Below are 23,838 nucleotides of genomic sequence, written 5' to 3'. Positions count from 1 at the left end.
TTTTGCATCTCCCTATCTAGACGAGATGATGAGTTTTCAGTTTTAGATTTTCATTGTGTTTAAGTCTTTCAACGAAATCTTGCTCACTAATAGCATTTTTTTCATATTCTCCATTTTGATTATGTTATAGAGTTAAATAAAGCACTTAAAACTGCGCCTAATATAAGAGGTAGAAAAGCACCGCCCTTTGAATGATAATGGTTTTTCTAAGTTTTTGTTTTCCCTTTGAAACTAATTTTCGCAATATATTTTTATGTTTATTTAATTTAATTTTTCTTCTTTTCCAATGGAATTTTCCCTTTTAAAACATTATAAAATACACTCACATATAATGTTTATTTCATCATCATCACAAGCTTTAAGCAATGCTGTGCGATATTTTGGTTTGAGTACTTGCAGCGCTTCTAGTAAATGTTTATATGTGCTCACACTCTCGGACATCATTTAGAACTGACCAAAACCAGTTGACTCTTGCCATATTTAAATCCTTTTTTAGGAATATACACTGTGCAATATTTATCGGATGGAAATATTTTAGTTTTGAAACGACATAAGTCATCAGTATTTTGTTTCAGATCAATCATTAGGTAACCATGAGCATCTTTGGTGGCATCTTTGTAGGCTTCATCTACGAACTTTGAGTTTTCAGGGCAAACTTGTCGTGACAAGTAACGTATTTGAGTTTTGTCTCTAGGATTTTTAAAATATATAATGTAACTTGTGTTTAGCGAGATGTCACGCTGGCCTTTTCCCTGGTGAAATAAATTTTGTGTAATGTAAAACACGCTTAAGTTTCTATGATGACTACCTTTCGTGAAAATGTCAACGATCCGTCCATCTGCCTCTCTCATCAAATCATCGATTATAAGAAGTTTAGGTTGCTTCCCGTCGAACATGTTGATATCAGGTATACCCTGACTATAATTTACATTGTCCAGGTTGTACAAAGGTTGCATTTCATCATAACACCAAATTACTTCCGAAAAATCTACGTCGCATATTATTTTACAATCCTTTAAAAAGTTTGTGACAAAGTTTGATTTTCCACAACCACTTGGACCAGCTACTATGGCCGTGAAAGGATGACAAAAGTGAATCATTACTTTATTATGTTATGCAAGGAAATACGTGCTGATTTCAAAAGTTCCTAGTCACAAATGATAGAAATTAAAGTTCATATATGGTTATATAGTTTTCGTTTGGGTTTTTAGGTAAAAAAAGCAAAGAAACAAACATACTATTTTATAAATCTTTTATTGAAACTACCAGCGTTTCGGAAAGACCATCATTGCCAAGAAGAATGCGTAGCAAGAAACTTGGCAGTAATTTTTTTCTTCTTTCAAAAAATCTATAGTAGGATACACATTTTTTGTCTTATCAGTAGTGCATGCACAAATATTACAAAACCTTTTTTAATTTTTTTTATATATATGTACAATGAAACCAATTTTTATCGTCTTATCGCTAGTGCATGCGCAACAATTACAAAACCTTATAAGTATATAAGTACAATGAAAATAAATTTTTATATCACTAGTATCATCACATATTGTACAGAAAGTAATATTAAAATTGAATGTTCTTTAATCTATTATGTCCCCAAGCAAGCGTGTCAGTTGAATTTGGCAACAAATATCGTTTCGTGTCGCAGTGTGATAATGATATTTTATTTATTTTTTGAGTAAATATTACATGTTTGATTGATCTGAACCGCATCATTTCACACAACAGTTTTTTACTATTGAATAAACAGTCTTTATAGTCTTCCATGCATAATTTTTTGGTAACACATTTATTGACACCTTTTGCTTTTGCTATTATAGTACTTTGTACGTCCATTGCGTACATTTTTGATCGAAGACCAACAAATTCTTTAAAAATTTTGCCGTTATTTTCATCTTTGAAGAATCCCAATTGTTTTTTATTCACTAATGGAAAACCGTATACATTGTCCGGAGGATAGTCAGAGGTATCAAAGTGCGATACCAAATCTGGCTTTATATCAGCGTACAAGTTTTCTGTAAATATCTGATAAACCAGACTGTCCGTGTCTGTATAGAGCAATTTAAGATTGTTTTTGAATTTAGTTTTCATGAAATCATAATGAAAGTTATACATTAACGTTTTTGACAAATCGAGTACGCAAAATCCTAGGTAAATAGGTTTGTTGTACAAAACTTTTGTTTTTTTCAGTTGAACTGCAACCAAATTTTCGGAAAATATAGATAAACTGTGAAATTCTGGTTTTGCAATTAAAGATTCAACGCCTTCAGTTTTTCCGCGATTTGTCCAGTGGTTCCGTAATTTTACATTAACTCTTTTATTTACATTTTCCATCGTTTTGCCAAACACGGAATTGTTCATTAACTTAAAGAAGTCCTTTTCAAAATCTGTTTTGGCCATAGAACGCATACGTGTGTTCAAATCTATGTATGGTTTCAACCACGGTTTCTGCTCAAACTTTAAAACTCTATGAATTTTAACTAAACTTAACCCCGATTCTAAGCATTGTTTAAGGTTTCTATAGTGAATGACATAATTTGTTTTGTTATGCAAATTAGGAATCAGCTTTTTGTCTTTAGAGCCGCCTAAACACACATTTTCCGGACAGAATGGTAAATCAGAATGTAAATCATGTAAGTTATTAGGATATTCCAAATCAACTTCCAAAATGTACCCATGTTCAGCGTCATCAGGTACTTTAAAATTTGTATTCACATCCACCCATTCAAACTTGCCTGTGGGAAGACATTGTGACATTGCCCAACCGTACAGATTATTTGCATCGAGATACATCAGAAATGATGATGGCAAAGTTCGATCATATTCAGGCATAAATATATTATTTGCTTTTGCATGTCTGTTACTACATTGGGAAATGCCGCCTCTTATATTATTTGCTATAAAAGTAATTTTGTCGATATCAGTTAGAAGTTCTAAATTGATTTTGGTGTACATTAACATGGCGTCCCAACTTAGACCCGGTGCTGTATAATAATGAGCAGGATCCAATCCATATGTTTCCATACAAACATTTCTAAAATTTTCAAATACATCCGCTAATAACAAAACGTCTGTTTTTAAATACAGGTTTGAATAGTCTCCCATATTTTGACAATTAAAGTGATTCCATACATCACATGCATGTTGGTAATCATTTTTTGAAATATTGACATCATTTAATGAGCTGTAAAAAGCTTTATATTCGGGAAGGCTAGTTAATTTTAATGATTCTATAGATGTCATATGTTCATATGGGTATACCCCTTTTCTTAATAAACGTTTAAAGTCTTGTTCGCAGGGGAAATTTAGCCGAAGTTCTTGAAACTGTTCAGGTAGTAAATTTTTGGTTAATTTATCAAGACTACTACTCATAAATTTAAAAGAATCAAGAAATTTTAATTTCATAGTACGATTATTATTAATATTTAATTGCTTCGAAAAAGAAATATATTTCTCTTTGTTTTGCGGAATAATTTCTATGTTACCCTCTTCAAATCCCAGTCCATGTACTAGAAAATGGGCGTCATAGTTACTTAAATTGTGTAAAAACACAGGTACAAAATTTGGGGTTCGATATTTCTTAGAACAAGACGGGTGAGCTACTCCTTCAAAAGCACCAGTATGATGGTTGTAAGAAACGAATAATTCACCATTTAAATTATTTTGACAGATGTAGCACGTTTTACTTTGGGCGATGGTTACTTTATCTTGTTCCGTTAAAGGCAAAGGACTTTTTACAAAAGTGTTCTTCTTGCAAATGTTCTCTAAATCTCGTTTAATAAATTTCATGAATGATTCTGCACAATTTTCACCTGTATATGTCCTATATACAGACAAAGTATTATCATATGAACATTTTATATAGTATCCGAAACTATACACCTTATGTTCCTGAATATTAGTTGTCGAAGATTTACTTGGATCGTTTGTGCAAGTATTAATAGGCTTTAAAAATGCTTCGAAATCTGCGTATACAACAAATGGGAGCCTCAATTTACGATCGTAATTATTAAATGATATTTCGCTAGATGGAACTAATTCATTAAACCAGTTTCTTTTGGCTACGTTTTGAGAGGGCAAGTTTGTACAGACGTGGAAACAATCATGATCTTGATGTTTCTGCAAATTTTCACGTGATTTGAAATAAATTAAACATCCATCACAAATAAAGATTGCATGTTCTGATGATGTCATTTGTTTTGATACTAATCTCGAAAGACTTTTTATGTAGCAATAATGTCCGTTAGTACCTTGATTTATGTACAGCAAGTTTAAATGGGTGGCTTTCCTACTTTTTGTTAAGTGTAATGGACCAACTACCTTATTTTGTTTGCTTTCTGAGTCGTACTCCAAACCAAAGACATTAATGCTTAGATTGTTCAGCATTTCAAATTTATGGATATCGTTTATTTTAATTGGGAAAGAAAGATTATCAAATTTTAATTTATTCCTGTGAGATATATATGATGCAACCCTGTTCGCGTTGTTATTAGGTGCATATAACCCTGATAATACAGCCCAACGAAAACACTCATGATCTTTGTTTTGGACGTTTATAATTGCATTTTTGTTCTTTATATCTTTTGGTAAATCTATGTAAGATGAACCACGTAATGGATTGAATTTATTCACATTCATGTCTAAATAGTTTATTTTTGTTAGACTCCACCCGCTGTCTTTTTTTTCGAAATTGGTTACTTTATTTATAATTTCGTTTGCAAGTAATGAAAATATGTAGTCTTTAGAATCACCTTTGCAAACAACATAATTAAACGTTTGAAAATCGAATGTATTATTTAATTGCTTAGTTTGTTGTGTAAAGTCGGCATGAAGTATAAAATTTACCTTTACTACAAAGTGCTCTGCTATGGATTGATCAAATAATGTAAATATTTTGTCTTTAATGTTTTCTAAAAATAATCTCGGTGTTTCTAACGGTTGATTTGCAATTGAATCTGATGCAATTCTGTACGTAACTACCCTATTCCCAAACGCGCTTTCAATTATCTGAACATTTTTAAATTCTCTGCTGATACTTAATACATTATTTTTGTGAGTATTACTTTTTAAATGATTTGTATAATATTTTCGCGATACTGACACATGACACACAGAACATTCAATATTATCATTAATTTCTGTACTCACATTTTGATTTGAAGACGATGCGGTTGACGTAGATGTGAAGCTGGCTGGTGGGTTAGAGCGTATTTTCTTTGCCTTAACTGGAGTCTTTTTGGTCGATTTAGATGACCTTCTTTTTACACCGCATCCTCCTAGTTCAGCTTGCAAAAATCTGTAAAAAATAAATTAATCATTAATATTAATATATATAAACTGTAAAACACACCGAAGGTAAATTTATATGTAAACTAACTCTTTTCATGTTTACAAAGTAAACAGTATGCTTGCATTGGAAATACACCATCAATTACATCAGATGCCTCAGATTCTTCCATGTTATAATTGTGTCCATTGCATGGTGTAAAATATGGAATAAAATCCAGATCTTCTAACCATGTTACCGGTAAAACTTTATTTAAAAACCACATTCGAATGTAACGATGGAATTTACTCAAAATTAGAGATTTGTCTAAACTTGCAACTTCGTTTAGCGATAAGTCCAAATTGAAATACATTTTAAACAAAATTCGTAAAATGCAATCGCCGGCACGGTCACAATGGTTGAAGTGGCAAGGAGACTCGGTTTTTATACCCAAGGGTGCCACCCCTTCCTAAAGTCGCTAACATCAAACAAGTTTCAACGCGACGCTCGTCTTGACAATGCTGTCCAAACATGAAAAAATAGTACAATTATCACAAAAATAGTAACTTACGTTTTGAAATATTCTTGCTCGACTTTTTCGCATAGCTCGTACAAGTCCTGATCTTCAACTAGTTGGTCAAGTTGTTGATCGAAGAAACTGCAGCTCTGCGTATCCATGAGAATGTTTTTGGAAACGTGGTATTTTAAGTGAGACCGACTTCTATTTATACCAGCCAAGCTCAACCTTAAAGATTACACGCACCGTTTTGCTATTGTATAGCAGGCAAAAATGTTTAGATATGAAACAATACAACAAAATATCGGCGGACTAAGTAAAAGAAAAAAAGGTTTTACATTATTACTTTGCCTCCACAAACGAAACAATGAGAGTGTTTCACAAGAAAAGGATAGTCAGAAGTTAAGCAGGTAACCGAAAGAAATTAAGTAGAAATTATTTTTGATTGTCTAAAACGAAATTAACACAATCACTTTTTGCTGACAACTGCTTAGTGATGTTGTAGATGACGTCTCTGGTCTGTTGAACGTGTTCATCTTCTTCGGAGTGGGCGTAATATTTAACACGGACTTCGGCATGTTTCCATTGTTCTGTCGGGGGAATGTTCTTAATCTTGTCTATATCATACACCTCGATTTTAATGAGGTGTGATGCGTAAGCTGATTCGTCTTGGTTTGCTTTGATAAAAGCAACACCATCTGCAGTGGCTTGACTAACAGTCGAAGAGTTTTTGGGAACCTTCTTTTTCTTGCGCTTTTCAAAGAATCCGTGAATACTGTTATTAGGTCTTTTGTTCTTGGCGATTGCCCTCTTTACTTTGAAAGCTAATGTTCCTTCGCCGTCATCGCTCAGTTCATCGTGATTCTCTGGATAATAATAGTGCTTAAATGTGTTTTCTTCAGTCAGCTATAACAATAAAAAAAACGATATTTTAAACAATGCTACAAAGTTGAGTTAGATGGTACCTAAGGAAACACAGAGATACATAGTAAAAAATATCAGTCAAACACAAATTAAAACAAACAGGTCCAAAAACAGTTTAAAAAAGAGCTTACTTACATCCATATCAGCAACGAAACACTGCTAGGTATATCAACCAAACACTGAACTTTTTACACTTCGCGACGACTCGCTTCGACCAACGAAACACTGCTAGGTATATCAACCAAACACTGAACTTTTTACACTACGCGACGACTCGCTTGGACGGAGATCTTGTCGTATGAATTCTTTGAGACGATATGAAGCGGAATGGTTTAAACTTCCTTTTATACGCAATGAAATCCTGCAAGTTTAGACTTGTGCATGGCATATTTCCGAGGTGGGTACACACAAAGGATGCCGGTGAACAAAGGAGAGGATCGGACCTTTACAAACCAGCATTTTTTGTGAAAGGCGGCGCATGGTCAATAGAAACGAAGTAATTAAATTTTAACAATAGAAGACGGTGCACGTTGGGTGGTTTGGTAAAAGGGAAACCATGAATCATTCACTGTGTATGCACTTAGATCCTTCAAGTTCAAACCTGCATTTGGAGATGTCTTAGATGAGAATTTTAAAAGTTTCAACGTGCGTTATAAAGACGCTGATGGCTTATAGTACAAGTTTAAACCAGCATTTTTAAGACTGGCATCGTATGACGAAAAAGACAGGAGTAATTAAATAAAACATTAAGTGTAGGTATAACTCAAAACATAAAGTAAGTATGTATGTATGTGCTTTAACAATATAAGATAACGATTTGTTTGATAAAGTACTAATGAAAAGCATTAATGTGAAGCCGACGCCCACAAACTTTACGAACTTCTTAATTTCAATCTTAATAGTTTACTATTTCTCATATACTCAGCGGCACAAAATTTGGCCCACTCCACATACAAAATTACCTATTATTGCATATATTTGAGGACCAGATTTTTTTGCCGCTCAGTATATATTATATTGCTAAAAGATAGGTTTAGGTTAGGTTAGATTTATGCTATTCCTTAAAGTTACGAAATTGATTTGGAACTTCACACACACACACCATTGAATTGCTTCGCAGGTTTGAGCAGGTTTCCTCACGATGTTTTCCTCCACCGTAAAACACGTGGTAAATTTCAAATGTAATGCCACAAATGAATTTCGAAAAACTCAAGAGGTGCGGCGAACCCAGGTAGTAAAAGGAAAGAAGTGAATGAAAAAAAGGTACGCTAGTCAGGTGAGTGGAACAATAGAGCTAGCGCCAGAGCCGAGAGCAGGTAAAGGGACAATGAGCGCCTATTGTTTCGTTCGCGGGTCGAACCTTTTATTTGCTTAGGTGCAGTGAAGTACATATGTACAGGAAGGAGTGGGCGGAGCGTTCTCAGACCTCGTCCAATCGCTCCAAGTGGGGGTGTTTCCTTTTTTTTTTTTTTTTTTTTTTTTTTTTTTTTTTTTTTTTTTTTTTTTTAGGATTGGACCGCCCCAAAATCGCCATTTTGGACCAAAAAAATGATCTGGAGCCGTCGTATCCCTCACTACTAGCGCTCGCGGCAGGGAACTCCCTTAATGGTTAATGGCATCGACTTGAAATTTTGGTACGAAAATGTAGATTAAATTAAAATGCGATTACAGTCAACAAAAAGTGCAGTCATAATAAAAACTTGTATTAAAAATTATTTTTTTAACACAATATTATAACTAGTTAGGTTAGAAATACGCGTCTAAATCTCGCAGAAAAGGATATTAATACAAAACACGTCGTAGGTCGTCGATAATCACCCATCTGTTTATTGAAAGAAAAGTATTTTCCTTTATTCCCAGTAGTTCTGTGGAAGAAGTTCCGTGGCGGAGCTAGTGAGATTTTTTTTCCCAATAGTTCCGCGGAAGAAAGCATTAATTAAAAAATAAGTTCCGTGTATTCTCGTAGATAATAAAATAAATTAATAAATATTATTTATTTAAAACGCAATAGAATAAAGTCACATATTCGATACATGTGTCAAAAATATGTATATATAGACGATTGTAATATTTAGATAATAAAAGGTCGTCTCTACGTATTTTTGGCAATTCATACAGATATTGCTGACCTTGGCTGTACATTATGTTACTTTGAATTTTAAATTTACCTTAATTTTTCCAAACACAAAGCTAGGTGTCAATTTTGCCCATGGTGAGTTGCATTTGCATTTAACTAACATCCCTCCACGTATAGTTACATGGATATAGTTATATTGATTAACAGCGATATTATAAGCAGTCTACAGGTTTACGTGTTCGTTTTGTGGTTGGTTGGTTAGCCATCGAATGGGGGAAGATCGCTCTCCCAGGTATGCACTATGCACTGGTTGCACGGAGGACGATGCTTCGCTGCAGATGATGTAAAGCCCTCATTTGATTCCTGATAATCAGTCCGCAGTTCGACGTCCACTGCAAGTCCAGGCAGTTTACTACTAGTACTGTAGTACTGTAGGAGAGTCGGATACAGTGAGAGGTGGATTGCTCGGTCCCCTGCCAGCCACCAATAGGTAGGTACTGCTTGCTGTCGATCATGTAGCAATTTTCTTTTAGCTTGGCTGGTACTATGCTGGCCATGGGTTGCATTACAACTTATTTGTGGGCGGCGCGTAGCTTGTGCACGTCTAGTAACTTTATGGCATGGCCGCACCGGGGCCTCCGGTTGTTGCGAGCCATGCCACGCGTAACGTGTGCTCTCCGCCGGGATAACTTTCGTTCGCCTATTTTTTTTTATCCTATTTTAGATTCACATAACTGATTTGACACAAATATATATATAGATTTTTCCCGCAGCTTCGCTCGCGTAAACCAAAAACAGGTTCAAAGAAGCAAGCAATTAAGCAATCACGCAAACAAGCAAGCATGCACGCAAGCATGCAAGCAAACATCTAGGCAAGCTGTCTTGCAAGTGAGCATATTTCGCTCGCGTGAACCATTTACATTTCAAAGAAGCAAGCAATCAAGCAAGCATGCAAGTGAGCATGTAAACAAGCATGCAAGCAAGCATGCCAGCAGACATGTAAGCAAGCATGCAAGCAAGCATGCAAGTGAGCATGTAGGAAAGCACGCATGCAAGCACGTAAGCAAGCATCTAACCAAGCTCTCAAGCAAGCATCTAACCAAGCTCTCAAGCAAGCATGCATTTAAGCGTGCAAGCAACCATATAGGCAAATAATGCATGCAAGCCAGAATGCAAGCCAGAATGGGGGGTGTAATGTTTGTCATAAGAACGATTTGCGAATTTTCATTTCACATAACACAAATATCAGAATTTCAATCTGTCGAAATATTGAGAACGTATAAAAACAATATGCATATAAACAAATTGCCGAATTTGTCAAATTATATTATTCAATTAGCATAATTGTTTTATGCATATTAAAGTACTGTACAATAGTCATACCGCATAATTAATCAAAGTTCATAATACACAATTTTTATACAAACATCGAGGATAATGATCGAAGAGTATAAAACACCTGGCATAAATCCAACAGCAAAGATCATTTGTGGAGCAATTTTATCCGGGCTGCTATAAAAAAAAACCTAACATCGAAGGCTAAAGGCGCCTTAGCCTTCTTCTGAACCTAATCTGTCCGAGTCGCTTCTGCTCCGAACCATCTTGCTCGCTCGCTTCGCTCGCTCGCACAAATCAAATGTTTTTTGCATTTGGCACGCATGGTTTTATACCGTACAATCTTAATTCTAAATGTTGTTATAGATTTTTAATAATTATATGATTAACCGAATATTCGAAATGAAATTATTGAATATAAGCATTATAGCAATTGTTGTTATGACTAATGAATGTTATATTATTTAAAGCCTATGCTCGGTAATAATATGAAATCAGTTTTTATGCTAAATGAATATTATGATTCTTGAACGTAGTAAAATGAAATTATGCTAAAAGTTTTTATGACGAGTGAACGGCACCCCCAGAATGGAAGCAAGCATGCATTCAAACATGTATTCAAGGATGTACTCAAAAATGCAAGCAAGCATGCAAGCAAGCATGCAAGCAAGCGTGCAAGCAAGCATGCAAGCAAGCTTGCAAGCATGCAAGTTATTATTTAGTTTAAAAATGCTGATCTCATCGCTCGTGTAAATCATTAGATACAGCGGTTTAATTGATTTCTGGGATTTTACAAAATTCCCGTGGGAATTCCTGAAAATTATCGTGCTTTTCATTGACGTTGCATTAAAAACACCATCTCGAATTTCATTACTTTAAGCTCAGCGGTTGTTATTATGGGAATATCGGGATATAAAGTAGCCTATGTTTTATTCCAGATATCCAACCATCTACATACCAATTTTCATCCAAATCCGTCCAGCCGTTCAGCGTGAAGGAGTAACAAACATACTCACTCACTAACTTTCGCATTTATAAAATTAGTAGGATGTACCTACACACATTTATATATATGTGGGATCGTGCGAAGGAAACAAACTTTTCAAAATTAAATAAGAAAAAGTTTATTAAAAATTGAAACTAGTGAATACGAAAAAGAAACAATGAAAACAGAAAAGACAACTTGCGCATAGGCTCACCCGATCGTAACTCACACTCTTTTACTCATTCGCTCGTCTCATTCACTCCACATTAGTCTTCAGTCATTCGGTCGCTCGTTTACATCAAATCATTCTAACATTAATCCACCCTCATTCCCACATTCGGCCATCCTACACACATGACTGTCCCCAGGCATCCTTTAAACAAAACATCTTAAACATCTAAACATCTTAACCTAAGTACATCTTAACCACATAAACATGTGTGCTGTAGCCATCGTTATTTGCAATAAACAAAATCTTTACATTTTATACAAATAAAAAGAAAACAGTTAACCAGTCTTAATTAGACATCTTTTTTTGTAAAACAAAAACAAAAAAAAACAACATCTCAGAAAAATAAACATCTTAGGGACAAAAAAAACAATACTGGAAAAAAAAACAAACCATATCCAGTAACAATCCAGCATTGTTTGTGATCCCGACCTACTTGTGGAATCGTTACCCATTTTAAATTTCACACCACACCAGTGGGTATAAAATTTCTTTACACCTTCCATAGCCTGAACTTTTAACAACTTTAAGTGACCTTGGAGGTCACTTTCACACTTTAGCAAGTGTACCTGACTGCCGTTCATGATAACAGTCATATCGTATAACAATTCCTGGCCTAGAACAACATCGCGAAACACAACACGGGTCGCACCGAGCCCCGTCAACGACAGTTCGCACTTTTCGTAGCCCGGCACGCCTAACAACTTATTACAGTTCTCCGACACCAAATTTACGTCACTGCCGAAGTCCACAAACGCGTTAGAACATCGATCAAACAATAAAATCTTTGTCGACTTTCGATCGATGTTTTGATCTCTAGTTCGATCACCTCGTTCACAGCTGCTTGATCTGCTGTCACCGTCAACGTCATTATTTTTGTGACATCTGACGTCTGTCGCTGTCATCGCCGCCATCTTCGCCGCCATGTCTATGTCGTTCCCGGTCGTTCCATTCCATGCACATTCGTTGTCCAACTCATTCGTTCGAGCATTAGCTCGCACGCATAAGTTCGTTCCATTCGATTCGTTCTCGTTCGAATTAGCCGATTGACTTCCGCCAGCGCCACCATTATGCTCGTCAGCTGATTCGTTCGATGTTTTTTCAAATATACTATGGTTTTCTTCCTCACAGCTGTAGCACGTCTTTACGGGCCGGTTTTTCGTCGTGTCATCGTGTTGTAACTGCATACTTGACATCTTACTCTTAATCATTTCGTAAATTCTTAGTTTGTCCTTCAAGTCACCGTAGGATGTCACTCCGTATAACACCGTCTTATTCGTCTCCGTATCTTCGATGCCGTCGACAATATACTTAATTGTCACATAGTCTGGCATTTTTCCTCTTTTGCCCAACTCGCGCATCGTAAGTAGGTAGTCAAGGCAACTCTCGTCTACCTTCTTTTTACGCGCCGCCATTAGCTCGTGTATCGCCTTTATGTCGATCGTGTCATGGAATTCTTCTTTTAGCGCGTACTTTAGATCGTCCCACGATTTAAACGGTCGCTCCGCTTGGACCCAGAGCGCTGCGGTACCCGTTAAGCTGCGCCTAGCAACAATTAGCCGTTGCAAGGGCGTCCACCCAAATATCGTCGCGTTTTCTTCGATGTCGTCAATAAATCTAGTAACGCTGTACATCTCATCTTGCGCACTAAATTTACTGACTAGGTCGTCAATGTACTGCAGGCTAACACTAACGTCGTACGTCGTCATCGCGTCCGTTGCCCTTGCAGTCGTCGTCGTCATATTCGTCGTCGTCCGGAGTTTGAGTCTCGGTGCCTCATCCACACCTCCACTCGGAGCCTCGCTAGCTGCCTCGTCATACACCTTATCCGCTCGCATCTCGCTGATGTGCAGTTTCTTGCCGCTCAGAAGCCACCGTCTTACTTCAGAAGCCAGCAGAAACTCGTCTTCGTCGTTATTTCGGCCGCCCGTCGTAAATAGCAACCGCCGTAACACGAAATGTAACCGCCTCGTTACACCACGTAGCACAACGTTCGTCGTCGTATTCGCAGTTAATTTTTTCCTTCTGATCCCGGACGAGCCCCCAAAAATGTGGGATCGTGCGAAGGAAAACAAACTTTTCGAAATAAAATCAGAAAAAGTTTATTAAAAATTAAACTACTGAATACGTAAAAAAAACAATGAAAACAGAAAAGACAACTAGCACGTAGGCTCACCCGATCAAAACTCACACTCTTTTACTCATTCGCTCGTCTCATTCACTCCACATTAGTCTTCAGTCATTCGGTCGCTCGTTTACATCAAATCATTCTAACATTAATCCACCCTCATTCCCACATATATACATGTATGTACTTCATATGGCTTCGCACGCGTAATTAATTAGATACAGCAGTTGAAGAAATTCCGGGATTTTGCAAAAATCCCGTGGGAATTCCAAAAAATTACTTAGACGTCCTGTACTGATTATTTGATAGGTTGTCAAATGATTAATTATGACGAAACACTAATTGGGATCATCCTATATACAGCGTGATGACGTCTAATTAATGTCATCGGCACCATATCTTTGATATAAAATACTTAGCTTCTATCCGGTAAACAGATGGGTGAAGGTCGCTCTTAAATGAGATCGTAGACTGATTCTAAAGACGTGATCAAAACCAACATCTATGTATTTAGTTAGTTAATAGGAAAGTTTTTCGTGACAGTAATTAGTGAAATTAGTGTTAAAAAACACAATGTGATGTTTTAACTTTCGTTTTTTTTCATTCATAACATTTACCTCGACGTTTCGACCATATTGCAGTGACCGTGGTCGAGTAGACTGAAGAAGTGTAGGGTTTTTTGTGATTAGGTGCGGTTAGGTGGAGTCTTGTTCATATATTTTTGATCAAATTTTTGCTCACAAGTTTATGAACTCGACTGTAGGTACATTTGATGAGTTGTGTGGGTAACAATTTAAATTGAACGAAGTGAGAACTTTCTCAGTTTAATCAGATTAATTTTTATTCTTATCGTCCAGCCTGGACTGAGCTAAGAGTAGAACCAGCATTTTTTATCACTTAAAAATGTTCTTTATTGGTGAACAGGTGTCAGAAACCACAACGTTTATTTCCTGATTTAACTATAAATATTTCGTGCTATGTACTGGAAGATTTTATTGGGAAAATTAAAACCAATACCGTAATGTCACATTTTTGGGCCCATGAAGACCTAACGACCAACGAATACTTTCACTTGTCTCAATATATTTACCACCTGTGAGTTTATTTTTAATAGTATACAGTATATACCTATACAGGGTGTCTCTGACCACGGGGCTTTAAATTGTAAGCTATTTTTGTTTTAGAACTTTTTCTATTAACTTGATTTTAGATAATTTATTGAGCATCAAAGTTTAATAGAATATCGGTCATGGCGGTCTTGGTACGGGGGCCTTTAAATAATTTTTGACATTAATTTGACATCTCTTAGATAAACATTTAGCAATGTGCTGACAATTTTGTATTGTATCCCATACATTGAAAATTACATTTAATCTTTATGAAAAAAAAGATAACGTCATATTTTTAAAAAGTTGCAGTTTAAAAATAACCCAGTTATACGAGTAGAATCGAACCTTGGGTTTAAATCCCCATCGTCAGAGACAAGCAAGCATGCAATCAAGCATGCAAGCAGGCATGCAAGCAAGTAGAGAGTATGCCAGTGGTGGTAGTGAAAATCAGTTCATCATCATCATCATCATCCCAGCTTATATACGCCACACTTAAATAAATAAATAAATATAAATAAATATCATGGGACACTTGACACCAATTGACCTAGTCCCAAACTAAGCAAAGCTTGTACTATGGATACTAGGCAACGGATAAACATACTTATATAGATAAATACATACTTAAATACATATTAAACATCCAAGACCCGAGAACAAACATTCGTGTTATTCACACAAATATCTGCCCCGGCCGGGATTCGAACCCAGGACCTCAAGCTTCGTAGTCAGGTGCTCTAACCACTTAGCCATCCGGTCGTCACTTCTGGCCACAGACAGGTCTCCTCTCATCATCAAAATCAGAAAATAAGTTTTTAGTTCAAATTTTAATTTATTTTAAATAGCTGTTACCCACGCGAAATTCGTTTATCCATCCGGCTATGCTATTTTCCAGGATAAAAACTATGCAATGTCTTTCCCCGGGACTCAAACTATCCTTTATACCGAGTTTCATCTAAATCGGATCAGAAGATCCAGAAATTATCCCCTACAACCTCACAAAATCCTGAACTTTACCTCTTTATAATATTAGTTTAGAAGTATTGATAAATAATGAGCAGCCCCTCTAAGGTTGCGTGCCCTTACTCCCCGGGATCGCCTAGGTTGGTTGTGCCTCGGGGTTTCAATGTTTATAAACAAGCCGCAACCATCGGGATATTGTGCAGAGTCAGGCTAACTTAACAACCTCTGGTGCTGGTGTTGCATCACAGGCGGTTCCAGGCATTGCACCGGATGCGTCACACTCGTCACAGAATCAGGCTGCTAGGCTTGATGATTTACTTACCTTAAAGGCAAATGTACGAGTTCTTAGACAAAGGTATACCGAAAGGTGGAAGAAATCTTGCTGCGGGAAAATTGTCTGAAGTCATAGACAAGTAGGTAGTGCTTACGTACACATATAATTGAAGACTTGTTTTACTTTCTTTTTCATTTTCAGCTGTGTACCTGAGTGTCGTGAATAGGTCACTGGTTTCTAAGGTGAGGGACAATATCGAGTGTGGGTTTTTGTATTTTTCCGAGCACTAGAGAACTTGTAAATCTGGTTTGGCCCATCGAATCATTCAAGCGAAAGTACGCAAAAGTGATTTGAGAGTTGCTGTCCGCGTCCTTGTGTCGGACTCTTCCTTGGCATCATCGAAAGTTAATACGTTGAGGGCGTTGGTTGACAAGCATCCGTTACCATCTAGACCACTTATCTTTACCCCGGAGCCACATCAAAACAGTGCGCGTGTTTTTGTTACACCAGCGGAAGTTGCAAATGCAATCAGCTCTTTTTATAACGGCTCTGTGTCCGGAGTGGACGGGTTACGCCCACAACATCTCAAGGAACTTATATTATCTTCTTTTGTGGATGGCAATGGGCCTCGCTTGCTCAGTTACTAGACTGTATAATTTCCTTTTGAGGAGTTTGCTTAACGCACAGGTGAGGCCTTATTTGTACGGAGCCTTTATTTTCTTCTGCGGATGGCAATGGGCCTCGTTTACTCAGTTACTAGATTGTATAATTTCTTTTAGAGGGGTGAGGGTTTATTTGTACGGAGCTTCTTTGAGTGCATTGTCTAAAAAGGACGGTGAGGTCAGACCGATTGTGGTGGGCAGTGCCATTCGGCGTCTTGTCGACAAACTCGGTTGTAACTCTGTCAGGGATGCTATGTCGAACTAGCTCTCTACTCAACCAAAACTGATTAGTTTTGGTACGCGGTCTTTTGCTGGGACATGTGAAGGCACAGATTTGGTCATAGTGAAGATTGATATTAAAAATGTATCTAATAGTGTGGACAGGGACGTTTTGTTGGAGGTCTTGGATCTTGGGCCGTCTCTCTATGCTCTACTCTGCATCTACTAATCTTTACTTTGGAGGTTATTTGATTTCTTCGCAGGTCGGGGCTCAGCAGGGTGATCTAATTTTTAGTCTAGCGCTTTAAAAGATCATAGTCGCATTAAATAGCCCTGTTAATGTGTGACATCTTGATGACGGTACTATTGGTGAGAGTGTAGGTGGTGTTATAGAGAATTTAAAGAGGCTCATACCAGCATGGAAGGACATAGGTTTAGAGATTAGCCCTAGTAAATGTGAGCTGTTTACTGGTGGTTTTATAGCGCATCCATTTTTGACCGCTCTGAAGTCATTGTTGCCAGGTATCAAAACGGTGGATAAGTCATCGTTCGCCTTATTGGGAGCTCTTATCTTCCTGGAACGAATTTGCGCAGCCCTGTAGGTAAAAAAAAGATGCACTTTTGTCAATTCGCGACTCTTTGCTCAGGCTGTATGTCGTCCCACGTTTCTTTGACCTTATTGCGTCATTGTTTTGCCATGTTACGAATCACGTATTTATTAAGAACGTCTCCTACCTAGTTATTTCCATTTGAGAGCAAGGAAGTGGGCGATGTCTTAAACGATACTGTGGAGTCTATTCTTCACGTCAGATTGAATAATGCTCAGTGGCTTCAGGGGCTCTTCCTATCCGTAATGGTGGGTTAGGAATACGCCGCCGGTTCAGGATCTTGGGCTTATTGCTTTCCTTGCGTCTTTGCATGGGACGGCCGATTTTGTAACTCGCATTTTTTTCCATCGATAGGGGCAATATCACTGTTCCATTTGTTTCGGAGGCGCTCGCTAGGTAGTCAACTTTGTTTCCCGGCAATAAGCGTCCTGAAAATCCTTTTGCGCAGAGACAGTGAGATGAATTATTGTGTAGAAAGGCGAACGGTATGATATTGGGGAGGGTACCTCTCAAGGCTGATTTGGCACGATTAAAAGCCATCTAACGAAATGAGTCAGGTGCTTGGCTGCATGCGCCTTCGCCCTAGCTGGGTTTATTGTTAGATAACGAATCTCTGAGGATAACAGCGGCGCTTAGGTTGGGCGCCAAGGATTGTGCATTGTTGCCAGAAATGTGCCAGGCATTTCCCGACGCATCATTCAATCAATGAGATTGTTCTGCGGGCCATGGTGTCAGAAAATGTGCCGTGCGTTTTGGAACCCCCAGGATTGAGCCGTCCGTACGTATGGTAAAAGATCGGATGATCTGACGCCGGTTTCATGGCGGAGGGGGCGTTATCTTCTTTGGGATGCAACTTGCATGAGCACGTTTACTACATCCCATTTAGGACAGCCCATGAGGTATTCGGGGTCTGCGCAGAGAGTGCCGCGAAATTGAAGCACACTAAATACTCTGCTTTAGAATCAGCATATGATTTTGTGCCGTTTACGGCCGAGACGGCTGGATCCTAGGGCTCAGAGGCTCGTGAATTGTTTAGGGACTTAGGCCGTCAATTGCGTGATAGAAACTGCGACCCTCGCTCTGGCTCGTACTTGGTGCAACAGGTCTCCATTGCCATTCAGCGGGGTAATGCTGCTGGTATTATGGGGACGTTTGAGCCGGGTACGATGCGGAGGGAGGATTTTAGGTTAGTTTTTATGACGAAGCATGTTGCGGATGAATTTAGTGTACTTAAGTAATTTTATAGCTTAGTTTATAGTTTAGATGTTTAAAGTTTGTAGTTATAGGTTAAATAAGTTGTTTTTTAATTCGAACGCGGCCGAGGTGCCTCCCGAGTGCTGTTTTTAGGGTTCCGGAGCCAAAATGGCAAAAACGGAATCCTTATAGTTTCGCCATGTCTGTCTGGCTGTCCGTCCGTCCGTCCGCGGCTTTGCTCAGGGACTATCAATGCTAGAAAGCCTTAAACTTTTGCACGAATTGTTCCTGTTTCGTCGGATTCCTGTTTCGTCGGATTCCTGTTTCGTCGGATTCCTGTTTCGTCGGATTCCTGTTTCGTCGAATTCCCGTTTCGTCGTATTCCTGATTCGTCGGATTCTCAATATCAAATGAAACTATGTAATTACCGTGACTCCACTTTGTATTTAATATTTAAAACTAAATATTTACAATAACAACAATTTGAATGAAATAGAGTCGGTAAAGATATGTCATCCGCTGACAAATTAAATTAATCTACAGAGTCTATTTCGACAATCTAAAACTGATATTTTTTTTTCGACAAAGTCGTCGACGATTTCTCTTTCTTGGTAATATTTTTGCATGTCTTTTGCTTTATGTTTTGTTGGTACGGTTGAAGAATGTAGTTGCATTTTTTTGATTTTAATATCTTGATACTGAGCTTCGGTCCTCAGTAACTGAATGAATAAAAAAGGGAAGGCTTCTTGAGGATTTTGTGGTTTAATCGGTTATTCCATCCCTCAATTGCATTATTAGTTCGGAATTCGTCTTCGTTGACTGAAATCATTGAACCGGTGATTTTCCTCATCCAGAAGTTTAAAAAATAGTTGTGGAATTGAGTCATCGCAGCATCGTCAGGTAACGATTTGGGAATTTCTAAATATGCTGCTGGTATTTCTTCTTTAGGCAGCAAAGCCAGCCGAGTACATCATTTTGTGTACATTCTTCCTTCTTCACTGTCAATCAAGCCTAACTGTTTTGACTTTTTCCACAGAGTTTTTTAAAAATGGAAGTAACAACCAGTTACTACGGCATTCGGATGTTCAGCTTTTAAGCCGTTGATAGCAGCAATTTCGAAATCGCATTTGAACTTTTTAATCTCATGGCCAATTTAATTTTTCAATAATGAAAACAACCGTCTGTACGTGTTTTCTTGCTTATCAGGTAAAAGGGCGTAAACTACGGGCACAAAGCATGTACTATCTGATGTTTAATTTAAGTTACCTACTTGCCATGTGTAAAGTTGTAAAAACGGAGGTGGTGCTGCCTTGAACGTACCGTCACTGAAATATTCAGTATGTTCTGATACAATTTGTAAAGCAGATGGCGTAGCAAATATCAAAATTTTATCGACGTCGCCATCGTTACATATAAGAACATCATTTGAAAGTTTGTCAGGGATGACCGCCTCACTTAATTATTTAAATGTGCACTTTTATGCACGAGAGCTTTCTTTCGCGCATCATATAAAACCGATTTTTTATTATTCCAGTCCGGTATGAGCGAAAACTCAAAATCTGCATCACATTTATCAACAAAATCTTGGACACAACCTTCAAAAATCCCCGTTACTGGTCCCATGTTTTCACATACCTTGCGTTTCAATACGTTTAGATGGCCTTCGATCTCTCTTCATGAATTCTGGTTTACAGATGTGACTTGGCTCCCTGATCACCTTCTCATCTTTATTCAAAGTAATGGAAGTTGAGCAGACGGTTGTGTTAGAGCACCTCCAGTTAGTTGAACCACCTTTGTTTTGTTTTTCGAAATTGTATCTGTAGCCTCCCCGCAACAAGACTTTTCTGCTACCCCTTTTACTTACTGTCTATAAAAACTAGTTTTTCGGTTTCGTCAATATCCATTTTTAAGAAAATATAGCACAATACATTCACACACTTTTCAAAGTTACTATCTTTGACAATCAAATGACATAATGATAATTATAAATAAAAAAATAAATAGCTGATAAAGTGTTCACTGTATATAAGTGGCCAGTAATAGATAATATGAATATGCCTAAATAAAACCTTCTAAGCGGGAACTAATAATGTATGTAAAACGTATTACTTGTACTTATTACTTACATAATTATGGTGACGTTTAGGTTCCCTTTAATGCAACGTTTCCACCAATAATGAGCGAGGATGTGTTGCGAGGGATGTGTTGTGAAAAATTGAGTGTGAACTTTTTAGTCGCCGTTTAAGTATTTGGCCATTTAGTAGACGACCGGATGGCTAAGTGGTTAGAGCACCTGACTACGAAGCTTGAGGTCCTGGGTTCGAATCCCGGCCGGGGCAGATATTTGTGTGAATAACACGAATGTTTGTTCTCGGGTCTTGGATGTTTAATATTTATTTAAGTATGTATTTATCTATATTATTATAGGTATGTTTATGCGTTGCCTAGTATCCATAGTACAAGCTTTGCTTAGTTTGGGACTAGGTCAATTGGTGTCAAGTGTCCCATGCTATTTATTTTATTTATTTATATACTACGACTACTGCCCAATAATAAAGATGCGTGATCACACAATAGCTCTTTCCAAAAACATTAATCTTTCTTTCTAGTAAATACTAGTGTACTGCATGATAGATTTTTTTAAATATAGATAATTCCGACGAAACAGGAATCCGACGAAACAGGAACAATTCTTAATGAATATGTATGTAAACTATGCCGACAAAATGGTACAGTAAAAATTTTAAAAAAATATTTTTTTAGCTTGCATCCCATAGACGTAAAGTGGGGGTGATTTTTTTTCACATCCAACCTTGTAGTGTGGGGTGTCGTTGCATAGATCTTTTAAAATCATTAGGGTTTGCTAAAACGATTTTCCGATTCAGTGATTTGTTTGCAAAAAATTCAACTTTAAAGTGCAAAATTTCATTAAAATCGAGCGTCCCCCTCTAAAATCTAAACCGGTAGGTGGAAAATTTTGAAAAAAATCAGAATGATAGTAAGTATATCACTTTCAAGGAAAACTATAACAGCTAAGTTTGCTTGAGTATTATTAGTAGTTTAAGAGCAAGTAGCAGCCTAAGGTGTAAAATATACCTAAACTTGGAAGATTCCGTATAAAATACGAAATCCTTAGAAAAATATTACTTATTTTTTCGTAATGGCTACGGAACCCTATTTTAGGCGTATCCTACACGCTCTTGGCCGGTTTTTTATATTTTAATTTTACTTACAGGACTTGGGCGTTACGTGAATACTTACCCTGCTAGTAGCACTTAGTAAAGAGTACATTTATAATTTATTTCGCAGTGGTGCACCCGAGCTAGGGACTCCGGAGTAGTCGGGCCAATTGTCAGAATGTCCAGGTGTCAAAATGTTAAGAACGTAATGTCCGATTGTTAAAATGCCCAGTTGTCATTATGTCCAGTTATCAAAACACCCAATTGCTAAAATGTCTAGTAGCCATAATGTCCAGTTAATAAATCACCCATTTGCTAAAATGTTTAGTTGCCAGTTACCAAAACAACAAATTACTAAAACGTCTAGTTGCCGTAATATCCAGTTACCAAAAAAGTTAAAAAGTCTTCCTAATCAAAACTAAACAGCTTTAGTGCACAGATACTCCAACAAAGATCAGTAATACAGATGGTTAGCGCTTACCAATCGTAGGCTAATATCGCGCCCATAGAGGTCAGTCTTGTGTGGGACTTGAAACTTTATACAAGGTTTTATTCACTGAGACTCGACACGGTTGACCTTGCAGTAGTCAGTATGGCTGAGCGCTGCGGGCTCTTTGCCTTTTATCTCAAAAACGGTTGCACGTACGAAAAAATTTTTACTTCACATTTGTTACAAATTTAACGCTCTACAATTTTGTTGTAAATGTTAACATCACTGGAGCTATAAAAAACGAGATAATCGTGAATAACTTACGACGCTGACACGAGATTTTATTAGACTTTTGAGACAACATTTAGGACCCCAAAATAAAGCTCTAAACGAGTTCCCAGCTTATTATCTCTCATATCCAAGTGAATTTCCTAATATTACTGCATCATGTTATTAATGTAGGATTAATTCACTGTATTTTTCATTAACTTATAACATCAGGACATTATGAGTCCTTGGACCTACTGACACTTGTACAAATTGACTAATGGTCTTTATAACATCTGAGCATTATGAGTCCTTGGACCTACTGACACTTGTACAAATTGACTAATGGTCTTTATAACATCTGGACATTATGACTTCTTGGACATACTGACAATTGGTCCAACATACTCCGAAGTCGTTTCTATACCTACCTATTTAAAATGTTGCAAGGACTCCGACCTCAAGTCACACGATTGTGATTGGAATAAATACCTGAAATCATCCTATTCACTCATTCTCATGTTAATATGAAATACTAAATGAGAAGTTTCTCTATAATGTTTTGTGTGACATACATAATAATATTTTTTCCCCTTGTTATACACAACGCGCGTTATTTCCGTGTATAAGTTTTTAAAGTAAAAAAAGTTATGTTAATAATAATAATAATAACGCTGCCTACTGCTTATCACCCATCGCATGCTACACCCACGGTCGTCTGTTATGAGGCTGTACATCCCACGGAAATGTGGAGGTCGCGGCTTTCTTAATGCCAAAAATCTCCACCACCGCGAGGTATGCAGCCTTAGGAATTATTTCCTTAACAATGAGTGTGGGATGCATCGCAATTTTGTGGCAGTAGACAGACACCTCACCCCGCTATCCTTGGCAAACGAAAATTGGCGCAGTCCTATGGTAATGAGCACGGAAGATCGCAAGAACTTATGGAAAAGCAAGGAGCTACACGGGCGGTTCTACAAGGCCCGAATAGGGCCTGATGTAGACCTTCTCGCGTCAGTGACCTGGTTACGTTTCGGGGACCTCTTTGGGAAAACCGAGGGTTTAGTGTGTGCAATTGCTGACGAAGTTATCATGACGAACAACTACTGGAGGTATATCCTGAAGGACGGTACGGTCGACATTTGTCGGGCATGCCGCCGTCCTGGGGAGTCACTCAGGCATATTATCTCCGGTTTTTTCTCATCTTGCTATCCACCAGCAACTTGCTCTTTGATACGGCCTTGTAGACTCTGAGGTGCCGTATTAATATAGGTATGTCCCTGCGCCAGTTCTCGAAAATGGTCGTGCCACACTCTATTGGGATCGATCTGTCATCACGGATAGGACTATTGTAGCCAAAAAGCCTAATATCGTGCTGACAGATCGATCAAACCGCCAGGCAGTGCTCGTCGACATCACCATCCCACATGACGAGAACCTCGTGAAGGCCGAGAAGGACAAACTCAGGT

General features: G+C 37.7%; 2 protein-coding genes across 2 annotated transcripts in view; one reads left to right on the top strand and one right to left on the bottom strand.

Annotated features, from left to right (window-relative positions):
- The window catches only part of LOC141433058 (uncharacterized), a gene marked incomplete in the record, with an annotated part of 56,948 nt that overhangs the window by 16,764 nt on the left and 16,346 nt on the right, over positions 1–23,838 (top strand). Inside the window, 1 exon segment of the mRNA XM_074095267.1 lies at positions 14,383–14,559. Within this exon segment, the coding sequence (XP_073951368.1) occupies positions 14,383–14,559 (177 nt within the window).
- LOC141431640 (uncharacterized) lies at positions 1,238–7,167 on the bottom strand. Its single transcript, XM_074092820.1, has 3 exons — positions 6,846–7,167; positions 5,841–6,692; positions 1,238–5,299 (listed from the first exon to the last, which is right to left on the bottom strand). Exons 1-2 carry the CDS (start codon positions 6,849–6,851, stop codon positions 6,222–6,224), a joined length of 477 nt encoding a protein of 158 aa, XP_073948921.1. The 5' UTR covers positions 6,852–7,167; the 3' UTR covers positions 1,238–5,299; positions 5,841–6,221.

The sequence above is a fragment of the Choristoneura fumiferana genome, chromosome Z (assembly GCF_025370935.1).
Source record: "Choristoneura fumiferana chromosome Z, NRCan_CFum_1, whole genome shotgun sequence".
In the NCBI taxonomy this organism is placed as follows: domain Eukaryota; kingdom Metazoa; phylum Arthropoda; class Insecta; order Lepidoptera; family Tortricidae; genus Choristoneura; species Choristoneura fumiferana.
This window is presented reverse-complemented; position numbering and strand designations above follow the sequence as displayed.